This window comes from Sphaeramia orbicularis, chromosome 24 (assembly GCF_902148855.1).
Source record: "Sphaeramia orbicularis chromosome 24, fSphaOr1.1, whole genome shotgun sequence".
Taxonomy (NCBI): domain Eukaryota; kingdom Metazoa; phylum Chordata; class Actinopteri; order Kurtiformes; family Apogonidae; genus Sphaeramia; species Sphaeramia orbicularis.
Window position 1 is genome coordinate 45,643,692 of NC_043979.1, and position 13,997 is coordinate 45,657,688.

At 36.2% G+C, this 13,997-nt stretch overlaps 1 protein-coding gene across 1 annotated transcript in view; it reads right to left on the minus strand.

The window, feature by feature from the left end:
• Window positions 1–6,654, minus strand: part of rfx6 (regulatory factor X, 6) — a 38,877-nt gene extending 32,223 nt beyond the window's left edge. The window contains exons 1-3 of the mRNA XM_030128857.1: window positions 6,516–6,654; window positions 4,011–4,164; window positions 1,841–1,964 (exon numbers count right to left, since the gene is read on the minus strand). Coding sequence (XP_029984717.1) covers window positions 1,841–1,964; window positions 4,011–4,164; window positions 6,516–6,654 — 417 coding nt within the window. The remainder of the gene's footprint in view (window positions 1–1,840; window positions 1,965–4,010; window positions 4,165–6,515) is intronic.
• Between the last annotated feature and the right edge of the window lie 7,343 nt (window positions 6,655–13,997).

Below are 13,997 nucleotides of genomic sequence, written 5' to 3' on the forward strand. Positions count from 1 at the left end.
GGTCTAAACAGACCACACCAGGTCTAAACAGACCACACCAGGTCCAAACAGACCACACCAGGTCCAAACAGACCACACCAGGTCCACACCAGGTCCAAACAGACCACACCAGGTCCACACCAGGTCCAAACAGACCACACCAGGTCTAAACAGACCACACCAGGTCTAAACAGACCACACCAGGTCCACACAGACCACACCAGGTCCAAACAGACCACACCAGGTCTAAACAGACCACACCAGGTCTAAACAGACCACACCAGGTCCAAACAGACCACACCAGGTCCAAACAGACCACACCAGGTCCACACCAGGTCCAAACAGACCACACCAGGTCCACACCAGGTCCAAACAGACCACACCAGGTCTAAACAGACCACACCAGGTCCAAACAGACCACACCAGGTCCACACCAGGTCCAAACAGACCACACCAGGTCTAAACAGACCACACCAGGTCCACACAGACCACACCAGGTCCAAACAGACCACACCAGGTCCACACCAGGTCCACACAGACCACACCAGGTCCAAACAGACCACACCAGGTCCACACCAGGTCCAAACAGACCACACCAGGTCCAAACAGACCACACCAGGTCGAAACAGACCACACCAGGTTCAAACAGACCACACCAGGTCCACACCAGGTCCACACAGACCACACCAGGTCCACACCAGGTCCACACAGACCACACCAGGTCCAAACAGACCACACCAGGTCCACACCAGGTCCACACAGACCACACCAGGTCTAAACAGACCACACCAGGTCCACACCAGGTCCACACAGACCACACCAGGTCTAAACAGACCACACCAGGTCCAAACAGACCACACCAGGTCCAAACAGACCACACCAGGTCCACTGGAACACTGTCAAAGCTTCCATGTCTTCTAAAGGTGGAATCCCTCCAGTCTGTTCAAACATTTGTCCACAGCATGTGACTCATTTACAGGAATGTCACGTATTTGATTCTCTTCTTAGTGTTGCTTGTGAATGTAGCGGCAGAGTGAACACCAGGTTGGTTCCAGTGTGGGCAACAAACCCCATAACTCCTCAAATACAAGTTTCTGAAGATAAGAAGGGAAAGGAAATGAGGTGACCAACAACGGGAGACGAGCTGAGTCGAACCGGTTCCACGTAGTAGAAATGCAGCAATAGAGGAATTAGAAGCACTCGGACAGCGCAGACCTAGGCTGATCAGTGCCCCCCCCCCATGGGCCCCCCCACCCCCGATCACCACCAAAATTTAATCATTTCTTCCTTATCCCATTTCCAACAAACCCTGAAAATTTCATCCAAATCTGTCCATAACTTTTTGAGTTATGTTGCACACTAACGGACAGACAAACAAACAAACAAACAAACAAACAAACAAACAAACAAACAAACAAACCCTGGCAAAAACATAACCTCCTTGGCGGAGGTAATTAGTAAAGAGTCTGTAGTTTCACTTTCACTGCCCCCCCCCCCCCCCCCCCCCCCCAACCGGGCCTGGCGTCATCTGTTCTTATTATTAGTTCATATTGTATTTGTTCTATTTTCTGTGCAGATGGAAATATAAAAACAGTTCATGCAAACACACCTGTTTGTACTCTGTTAGTCCCTCACCCAATGAGAATCGATAAGGAATCGGATCGATAAGTGATATCGATAATGGAATTGGAATCGTTAAATTCTTAACGATTCCCATCCCTATTTTTATTATTAAGTTTTAATTTTGTTTTTATCAATTACTAGAAATTTCAGGTGACCCCATTTGAATTCCAGGTGACCCCATGTGGGGTCCCGACCCTAAGGTTGAAAAACACTGACATAAAGGAATGCATAAACGGACCTTTCCGAAGGTGGCAGCACAGGCCGGTTCCAGCTTCTCTTTGCGACAGAAGTCCAGATAATGAGCGTAAAGGATGCATCGAGGCAAACACACACCTTCACACACGATGTAATTCTCCTCCAGCCTGATGACGCACAACGGAAACAGGAAATGAACCAGAGGAGGGAAAGATTTAAAGACAGAAACAGACGACAGGAACAACAACAGCACAGATGAATCCAGTTCACTCACAGTTTAACGACATTTCTGCGTTCATCTCATTAATATGTGAGATTTACACCCGAATTAGTCTGATTTATTATGAACATCTACATGATCAGTGAATTAAAAGACAGGAAAAGACCTGATTATGACTGAAAAATCTGAAAAATGCAGAGGATAAAGTTATGACAAATGGTGATATATCATTTAGGAAAAGTTAAACAGAGAGAAAAATTCAGTTGGAAGTCGCCACAAGTCAACTTTAAAGTGTTGAAACTGCAGATAAAGTATGTTTGATTCTGCATCAAAGGTGTTTTATGTATTTATATTAAGTTATTTTATTATTGTCCACTGCTGTGACATTAATTCACCAGTAAAACCCATTTTCATAAACGACAGTGGATGGACACACTGGGTTAATATTCAGTTAATGAGAGATTTGACTGAAAAAGTTCATTTTTCTTCTGTTTTCTCTGTTCTTTTCATATAATAACCTTTGAATTTACTCTGAGTTTTAATGAACATCTACGTAATCAGTCAATTAAATATAAGAAAATACATGATTTTAACTGAAAAATGAAAAATACAGACAATAATATTATAAATACTGATAAATCCATTAGAAGAAACATTCACTCAACTAAATAAAACTACTAATTCTTGCGTAAAAATTCAACCACAGCTGTTAAAGTGTTAAAACTACAGGGAAAAAATGTATTAGATTCTCCACTGAATGTGTTTTTATATGTTCTATTTTTTTTTCTATAATAACCTTTGATTTTACTCTGAGCTTTAATGAACATCTACATGAACAGTGAATTAAATACAGGAAAATACCTGATTTGAACTGAAAAATGCCAAATACAGAAGATAATAGAATAAATACTGGTAAATCAATTCCATCAAATCCATCAAAGGTGTTTTTATGTGTTTATATTGATTTATTTTATTATTATTTTCCACTGCTGTGACATTAATTCATGAGACACTTGTTTTATCTTCAGTTAATGATGATTCTGCTAAATAAATAAATAAATAAATAAATAATCCCTTTTTTTCAATTTTCTCTATTTTTTTCTATAATAACCTTTGACTTTACTGAATATCTACATGAACAGTGAATTGAATATAGGAAAATACCTGATTTGAACTGAAAAATGCCAAATACAGAAGATAATAGAATAAATCCATTAGAAGAAACATTCACTCAACTAAATAAAACTATTAATTCTTGTGTAAAAATTCAACCACAGCAGTTAAAGTGTTAAAACTACGGATAAAAATGTATTAGATTCTCCACTGAATGTGTTTTTATATGTTTATATTCAGTTATTTTATTATTATTTTCCACTGCTGTGACATTAATTCATGAGACACTTGTTTTATCTTCAGTTAATGATAGATTTTGTTAAAAAAAAAAAAAAAAATCCTGTTTTTTTTTCAATTTTCTCTATTTTTTTTCTATAATAACCTTTGATTTTACTCTGAGCTTTAATGAACATCTACATGAACAGTGAATTAAATACAGGAAAATACCTGATTTTAACTGAAAAATGCAAAATACAGACAATAATCTAATAAATACTGATAAATTAATTCCATCAAATCCATCAAAGGTGTTTTTATATGTTTATATTTGGTTATTTTATTGTTATTATCCACTGCTGTGACATTAATTAATGAGACACTTGTTTTATCTTCAGTTAATGATAGATTTTGCTAAAAAAAAAAAAAAAAAATCACTTTTTCTTTAGTTTTCTCTATTTTTACTCTGAGCTTTTACAAACATCTACCTGAACAGTGAATTAAATATAAGAAAATACCTGATTTGCAGTGAAAAAATGCTCACTAATGGTCTGATAAATGGTGCTAAAGGCCTGTAAATGCAGATGGGGCAGAAGCAGTGGTGTGTGTTTCAGGTTAACGGGTGCCCTGTTGCATGATGGGAGCTGCTGCGGTCTGCTGTTACCACTGCAGGGTGAGCTGCGTCTGCTTCTTCTTGTCTTTGATGATCTGACTGATGCTCTTCCTGGACGTGGTCGTGGTGGCTTTGAGGCTCAGGTTGTAGTCCACCAGGTCCTGGTCCTCCTCAGACGACGGCGTCTCGTTACCGTCCTCGGCCTCTGAGCAAAACACCGAAAGATTTTCAACACGTCAACCTTATGTTTGTGGTTCTGAAACAACTGCACGTGACATTTATGAGCAAAAGAAACATTTACATGCACTGTTTTTACACACACACACACACACACACACACACACACAAACACACACACACACACACACACACACTGTTCATATGGTGTCTAGTCATATTATGTCTATTTTTATTTTATTAACCTTTTAGATTTATTCTTATTTACGTTTTTGTTAAAATGTATTTTCTATTTTCTGTTTTTATTCATATTGTTGCATTGACTGGAGTAGAAATAACAACAAAGGCGGTTCCATTCTATTCTATTCTATTCTACTGTGTTTTATTCTATGCTATTCTAGTCTTTTCTATTTTATTCTATTCTATTCTATTCTATTCTATTCTATTCTATTCTATTCTATTCTATTCTAGTCTTTTCTATTCTATTCTACTGTGTTTTATTCTATTCTATTGTGTTTTATTCTATGCTATTCTATTCTATTCTATTCTACTGTGTTTTATTCTATTCTACTGTGTTTTATTCTATTCTATTCTATTCTATTCTATTCTATTCTACTGTGTTTTATTCTATGCTATTCTAGTCTATTCTTTTCTATTGTGTTTTATTCTATGCTATTCTATTCTATTCTATTCTATTCTATTCTACTGTGTTTTATTCTATGCTATTCTAGTCTTTTCTATTCTATTCTATTCTATTCTACTGTGTTTTATTCTATTCTATTCTACTGTGTTTTATTCTGTGCTATTCTAGTCTTTTCTCTTCTATTCTATTCTATTCTATTCTATTCTATTCTATTCTATTCTATTCTATTCTATTCTATTCTACTGTGTTTTATTCTATGCTATTCTAGTCTATTCTTTTCTATTGTGTTCTATTCTATTCTATTCTATTCTATTCTATTCTATTCTATTTCTCTGTTAACAGATTTTCACACAGCAAACTCAAAAATGAGGTAAAAGGACACATAAAACTACTTCTTAATACTTACTTTTTGGTCGTAATTCTATTTACATGTTAAATTTATGGATAATTTCCCTTAATTTGGAGCCCAGGTATACTGAAAAAAGATGATAAAACCTGCAGGAATGAGGCTAAACCAGCCATATTATGTGAAAAAAAAAAGACGTTATTATTGTTTTTATTCAAAACAAAATAAAAGCTTCACACTACAAAATAAATGATGTTAATGAACCTTTTTGTCATTAAAAATCTTTTCTGATGACAGATTTTCAGGCAGCAAACTCAAAAATGAGGTAAAAAGACAAAAAAAAATACTTCTTAATACTTACTTTTTGGTTATAATTCTATTTACATGTTAAATTTATGCATAATTTCCATTCATTTGCAGCCCAGGTATACTAAAAAAAGGTGATATAACCTGGAGGAATTAGGCTAAACCAGCCATATTATACAAAAAAAATTTAAATAATCATCATTTTTTCAAATTCTATTTTTCTGTTAACAGATTTACACACAGCACATTCAAAAATAAGGTAAAAAGACACATAAAACTACTTCTTAACCCTTTCATGCATGAATTATGAGAACCTTAATCAAGATTTTTTTCTTATTTTTTTTTACTATTCATCTTTAGGCATGGAAAAAAACAACAACAAAACTTTGATTTTTTTTTTTTAATGAACCTATTTTTCATGGAGTTACAAAAATATCCACTCAGCTGGACACCATGGATTTCATTTTAGAAGCGAAGAAACATGTATTTACTGATATACACTGGGAAAACTATGAGATAAAAACACTTTTAATGCTGCTAATCTGACGTTTTCTCACATTTTAACATACCTGCATGGAGATAATATGCAAAAAAAAAAAAAAAAATTTTGTTTAAAAAAACAAAAACAAAAGAATTACAGTCCAGTAACAATTGCCTTTTTTTTTTTACACTCAAACATGTTAGTGCAGATCAGGTTTATCTAGAACAGCACAGTTACAGTAATGGTCTGAATGTCAGTGTACGGGAACATGCACTAGTGTTCACTGTGTCGGCTGATATGGAACTAAAACAACAAAACCCATGAATATACAAGAGAACAGCTGGAGAAGAACTGACCACTGGAGTGACCACTGTGCATGAAAGGGTTCATACTTACTTTTTGCTCATAATTCTAGTTACATGTCAGATTCAGCTAAAAAAAAAACACTGAAAAAATGTAGAATTGACATTATTTTTTGTCGAAGTTGTGAGTAAAGTTATTCTGTTATTATTTCATATTGATCTGAATGTGGCCTCTGAACTAGAATCAGTTTTTAGTTGTAGTTTCAGGTCTGATGAACAGTTTTAAAGACATGATTTATACCTGATTTAATGCCTGACTCGTCCTCCTGATGGACACGTCCGTTCACATCCTCTGGGGAGTTGCACAAAGTCTTGGTCAGAGCGTGGACGAGGAAGACGCCGTCCGCGGCCGAAGACTCACTGCTGCGTTTCATCGGCATAATGGAAAAAATAAAGATAAACAAACAACAAGACCAGAAACAGAAGGGAGAGGAAACCTGCTTTGAAACACACGCTGACGATCATTGGTCACACGAACGGGAAACGAACGGAGGAAAAGCTGGAAGTCCGACCAGAGTGTGAGGGATGAAGCAGAGCTGATGAAGCACGGATATTTACAGAAGACTCAGGCCCAACAGCTGATTAATGATTAACAGAGAAACCCTCATCCATCTGTCTGTGCGTCTGTCCGTCCTGCAGTCAGCTGCTCTTTAACAAACACACACGCCAGCAAAAAGACCATCAGCACCAGGTCAAACTGGACCCAGGTCTGCTCCACCTGCTCAAGGGTTAATGTTCAGACAAAGCAGAGAGTCGGACGGTTCAGCAGAGACCTGAAGCATCTGATCTGAACCCTGGAATACCTGCTGATCCACTCATCTGATCAATACATGGAAATAATTGGTGTAAAATACAGTTTGTTATAGAGTTGGATCAATGACAGTAAAGGGAGACACTTGTCATTATTATTTGGTCATTTTTGCTTCATTTTTCTCAGTTTTAATAAAATAAATACCACATTTTTATGAACACCTGCATGATCAGTGAATTAAATATAGAACAATACCCACTTTTCAGGGAAAAAATGTAAAATACAGATGAAAATGTTATAGGAAATGTTAATAAATCACTTAGAAAACGCAAAATGTAGAGGAAAAAATCACTTAGAAGTTGCTACAAAAGCAGTTGTAGGTCTTTATTATTTGGCAATATTTGTGTAATTTTTCTCAGTTTTAATATAATAAACATCCCATTTTTATGAACACCTGCATGATCAGTGAATTAAATATAGGAAAACTTTAAAATACTGATGAAAATATTATAATAAATGTGAATAAATCACTTAGAAAAGGTAAAATTAAGAGAAAAATTATTTGGAAGTTGCTACAAAATCAGTTGTAGGTCTTTAAAGTTGTGAATCCAGACCTAAACAGACACCACAGACTAAAACCATCGACTGATCTAAACTGTTTAACACCTGTTGATTCACTAATCTGATCAATACATGGAAATAATTGGTGTAAAATACAGTTTGTTATAGAGTTGGATCAATGACAGTAAAGGGAGACACTTGTCATTATTATTTGGTCATTTTTGCTTCATTTTTCCTCAGTTTTAATATAATAAACATCCCATTTTTATGAACACCTGCATGATCAGTGAATTAAATATAGGAAAACTTTAAAATACTGATGAAAATATTATAATAAATGTGAATAAATCACTTAGAAAATGTAAAATGAAGAGGAAAAAATCCCTTAGAAGTTGTTACAAAAGCAGCTGTACGTCTTTATGGTTGTGAATTCAGATGTTTAGTTTGTACTGCAGTATTTTCAGTGCAGCATTAGCTTATCTATATGTTTGAAATGTTAGAATATATGTAATGTTAACATATTTTTTACATTATTTTTAATCCTCAAAGACCTAAACAGACACCACAGACCAAAACCATCTACTGATCTAAACTGTTTAACACCTGCTGATCCACTAATTCTATCAATACATGGAAATAAATGATGTAAAATACAGTTTGACATTGAGTTGGATCAATGACAGTGGGTGGACACACTTGTTTTGATGTTCATTTCATTATATTTGGTCATTTTTGCTTCATTTGTCTCAGTTTTACTTTAATAAACATCACATTTTTATGAACACCTACATGATCAGTGAATTAACTATAGAAAAATACACACTTTTCAGGGAAAAAAGTGTAAATTATTGATGAAAATATTATAATAAATGTGAATAAATCACTTAGAAAAGGTAAAATTAAGAGAAAAATTATTTGGAAGTTGCTACAAAATCAGTTGTAGGTCTTTAAAGTTGTGAATCCAGACCTAAACAGACACCACAGACTAAAACCATCGACTGATCTAAACTGTTGAACACCTGTTGATTCACTAATCTGATCAATACATGGAAATAATTGGTGTAAAATACAGTTTGACATAGAGTTGGATCAATGACAGTGGGTGGAGACATTTGTTTTGATGTTCAGTTCATTATATTCGATCATTTTTGCTTCATTTTTCTCAGTTTTGATCCAATAAACATGAACACCTACATGATTAATGACTTAAATATAGGGAAATACACACTGTTCAGGGGAAAAAATTGAAAATACAGATGAAAATATTATAATAAATGTTAATAAATCACTTAGAAAAGGTAAAATTAAGAGAAAATATCATTTGTATGTTGCTACAAAAGCAGTTGTCGTTCTTTAAAGTTGTGAATCCAGACATTAAAGTCGTATTGCAGTATTTTCAGTGCAGCATTAGCATATCTATATGTCTTAAATTTTAGAATATATGTAATGTTAATACATTTTTACACTATTTTTACTTCTCAAAAACCTAAACAGACACCACAGACTAAAACCATCTACTGATCTAAACTGTTTAACACCTGTTGATTCACTAATCTGATCAATACATGGAAATAATTGGTGTAAAATACAGTTTGTTATAGAGTTGGATCAATGACAGTAAAGGGAGACACTTGTCATTATTATTTGGTCATTTTTGCTTCATTTTTCTCAGTTTTAATAAAATAAATACCACATTTTTATGAACACCTGCATGATCAGTGAATTAAATATAGAAAAATACCCACTTTTCAGGGAAAAAATGTAAAATACAGATGAAAATGTTATAGGAAATGTTAATAAATCACTTAGAAAACGCAAAATGTAGAGGAAAAAATCCCTTAGAAGCTGCTACAAAAGCAGTTGTAGGTCTTTATTATTTGGTAATTTTTGTGTAATTTTTCTCAGTTTTAATATAATAAACATCCCATTTTTATGAACACCTGCATGATCAGTGAATTAAATATAGGAAAACTTTAAAATACTGATGAAAATATTATAATAAATGTGAATAAATCACTTAGAAAAGGTAAAATTAAGAGAAAAATTATTTGGAAGTTGCTACAAAATCAGTTGTAGGTCTTTAAAGTTGTGAATCCAGACCTAAACAGACACCACAGACTAAAACCATCGACTGATCTAAACTGTTTAACACCTGTTGATTCACTAATCTGATCAATACATGTGAATAATTGGTGTAAAATACAGTTTGTTATAGAGTTGGATCAATGACAGTGGGTGGAGACATTTGTTTTGATGTTCAGTTCATTATATTCGGTCATTTTTGCTTCATTTTTCTCAGTTTTGATCCAATAAACATGAACGCCTACATGATTAATGACTTAAATATAGGGAAATACACACTGTTCAGGGGAAAAAATTGAAAATACAGATGAAAATATTATAATAAATGTTAATAAATCACTTAGAAAAGGTAAAATTAAGAGAAAATATCATTTGTATGTTGCTACAAAAGCAGTTGTCGTTCTTTAAAGTTGTGAATCCAGACATTAAAGTCGTATTGCAGTATTTTCAGTGCAGCATTAGCATATCTATATGTCTTAAATTTTAGAATATATGTAATGTTAATACATTTTTACACTATTTTTACTTCTCAAAAACCTAAACAGACACCACAGACTAAAACCATCTACTGATCTAAACTGTTTAACACCTGCTGATTCACTAATTCTATCAATACATGTGAATAATTGGTGTAAAATACAGTTCTTCATCTTTTCATGGTCATCAGATATGACCCATGTGGACGTTCAGAGGCTCTGTAGTTACCATGGAAACACAGTCATCTTCTACAACATTGATTCAACAGTAAAACCTATGGAGTTGGATCAGTGACGGTGGATGGACACACTGGGGTTATATACATTAAATAAAATTTACAGAAAAATAAATAAAAAACAGTACAAAATAATAATGTGAATAGAAAAGAATAAAATAAGCATCAAAATGAACAAAAAGAGCAAAACTAATCAATAAAATGAACAAAAATAACAGTAAATCAACTAAATAATAAGAAACATGAAAAAAATAAGGCGCAAACGGACCAAAAATGAAGGAAAATGTTCAGTTCATTATGAAAAAGTCACTTTTTCTCGAGTTTTCTGTTTTGATATAATAACCTGTGAAACTTTAGTGAACATCTAGCCAACATGATCACTAAAAAAGGGAAAACACCTGATTTTTACTGAAAAAAGCCAAATACAGAGGAGAATTTTAATCAGTTTAATTTGTCGTTTAATTGAGTTTTACTTGGAGGATCGAAAAACATCTGATGGATTTATTCTAAATGTAAATGAAACTGATATAAAGTGATGACAGTTCATTTATGTCATTACATTGAGCTGAAGAAGCCAAGTCAAACACATATTTTATTTATTTTATTTTAATTAATTTGTCTATTATATACACATCAGAAGTGTCTAATCAGTTTATTTTGTTAATTTAGGGTTTTAATGAGTTAAAAACACAACGGAATAACTGTAAATGTGAATGAAACTCTAATTTATCTTATTTTCTTGAGCTGAAGGAGCCACGTGATGTTTTATTTATTCAGTTTGTACAAATGAACCCAACCACTGGAGGGCGCTGTTGCACCATTTACTGGAGGCTGAATCCTGTGTCTGTTTGGAAAATGTGCAGTTTTATGGAGTTCATACAACAGGAGAATGTTCCAAACTGAGAAAACAGTCAGTACTGGATATTACAGAAGAAACACACTGAAGTAAACAAATAAATAAACAAATAAATGAATGTAAAACCAATAACTGAGCCAAAACATGAGTTCAGTGAAGGTCATGAAAAAAACGTAGGACAAGACGTACAATAAAATTCATGTAGTTTTAGTAAATTTAATGAACCCTCCGGTGTCCTGTCCAGCTAGGCCCTCACTCAGCACCAGGTGTGCCTTTTTGGCACACCTGTGGAATAATGTCCAAAAAATTTCATACAGTTTGTTTTTAATTCTTTTACACTTTTTTCTATTTCATCAACTTGAGCCGTAAATAAAAATACCAAATACTCAATAACTGCCACATTTTTAACCCTTTAAATGCTGTGTTTGTTATGTAAACAAACCATTTTTTTGGATGCAAAAAACACAAAAATATTATTTTTCAATATCCTACAGAAAAAGTGGATCACATATTAGATCTTTTCCTCCTGGCATATGTCACTGATTAACTCCAACATCAGTTAATTTGCATTTTTATTTTTGGCACTAGGTCAAATGTTCAAAAATACTAGCATCTGTCACCAAGTGTGCATAAAATGCACACCTATAAATAGGGATGGGAATCGAGAACTGGTTCTTTTTGAGAACCGTTTCCCAGTACCTCGAGTCCTTGGAATCATTTGCCTGCTTAAACATTCTGACTTCGTTGTACATGTGCGATGACGTCACACGTACACTGGATTGTTTTGGTCAGAACGAAGACAACATGGAGTTGAGTAGGGATGGGAACCGTTAAGAATTTAACGATTCCGATTCCATTATCGATATTGCTTAACGATCCGATTCCTTATTGATTCTCATTGGGTGAGGGAATAAAAGAGTACAAACAGGTGTGTTTGCATTAACTGTCATTTATATTTCCATCTGCACAGAAAATAGAACATATACAATATGAACTAATAATAAGAACAGATGACGACGGGCCCGGTTCGGGGGGGGGGGGGGGGGGGGGGGGGGCAGAAACTACAGACTCTTTACTAATTCCTCTATTGCTGCATTTGTACTATATGGAACCGGTTCGACTCAGCTTGTCTCCCATTGTTGGTCACCTCATTTCCTTTCCCTTCTTACCTTCAGAAACTTGTATTTGAGGAGTTACGACGTTTGTTGCCCACACCAGAACCAGAACCGGCCTGGTGTTCACTCTGCCGCTACATTCACAAGCACCGCTAAGAAGAGAATCAAATATGTGACATTCCTGTAAATGAGTCACATGCTGTGGACAAATGTTTGAACAGACTGGAGGGATTCCACCTTTAGAAGACATGGAAGCTTTGACAGTGTTCCAGTGGACCTGGTGTGGTCTGTTTGGACCTGGTGTGGTCTGTTTGGACCTGGTGTGGTCTGTTTGGACCTGGTGTGGTCTATTTGGACCTGGTGTGGTCTGTTTGGACCTGGTGTGGTCTATTTGGACCTGGTGTGGTCTGTTTGGACCTGGTCTAGTCTGTTTGGACCTGGTGTGGTCTGTTTAGACCTGGTCTAGTCTGTTTGGACCTGGTGTGGTCTGTTTGGACCTGGTCTGGTCTGTTTAGACCTGGTCTGGTCTGTTTGGACCTGGTGTGGTCTGTTTGGACCTGGTCTGGTCTGTTTAGACCTGGTCTGGTCTGTTTGGACCTGGTGTGGTCTGTTTGGACCTGGTCTGGTCTATTTGGACCTGGTGTGGTCTGTTTGGACCTGGTCTGGTCTGTTTAGACCTGGTCTGGTCTGTTTGGACCTGGTCTAGTCTGTTTGGACCTGGTCTAGTCTGTTTGGACCTGGTGTGGTCTGTTTAGACCTGGTCTGGTCTGTTTGGACCTGGTCTGGTCTGTTTGGACCTGGTGTGGTCTGTTTAGACCTGGTGTGGTCTGTTTAGACCTGGTCTTGTCTGTTTGGACCTGGTCTGGTCTGTTTGGACCTGGTGTGGTCTGTTTAGACCTGGTCTTGTCTGTTTGGACCTGGTCTGGTCTGTTTGGACCTGGTGTGGTCTGTTTAGACCTGGTGTGGTCTGTTTGGACCTGGTGTGGTCTGTTTGGACCTGGTGTGGTCTATTTGGACCTGGTGTGGTCTGTTTGGACCTGGTCTAGTCTGTTTGGACCTGGTCTAGTCTGTTTGGACCTGGTGTGGTCTGTTTGGACCTGGTCTGGTCTGTTTAGACCTGGTCTGGTCTGTTTGGACCTGGTGTGGTCTGTTTGGACCTGGTCTGGTCTGTTTAGACCTGGTCTGGTCTGTTTGGACCTGGTGTGGTCTGTTTGGACCTGGTCTGGTCTATTTGGACCTGGTGTGGTCTGTTTGGACCTGGTCTAGTCTGTTTGGACCTGGTCTAGTCTGTTTGGACCTGGTGTGGTCTGTTTGGACCTGGTCTGGTCTGTTTAGACCTGGTCTGGTCTGTTTGGACCTGGTCTAGTCTGTTTGGACCTGGTCTAGTCTGTTTGGACCTGGTGTGGTCTGTTTAGACCTGGTCTGGTCTGTTTGGACCTGGTCTGGTCTGTTTGGACCTGGTGTGGTCTGTTTAGACCTGGTGTGGTCTGTTTAGACCTGGTCTTGTCTGTTTGGACCTGGTCTGGTCTGTTTGGACCTGGTGTGGTCTGTTTGGACCTGGTCTAGTCTGTTTAGACCTGGTCTGGTCTGTTTGGACCTGGTGTGGTCTGTTTAGACCTGGTCTTGTCTGTTTGGACCTGGTCTGG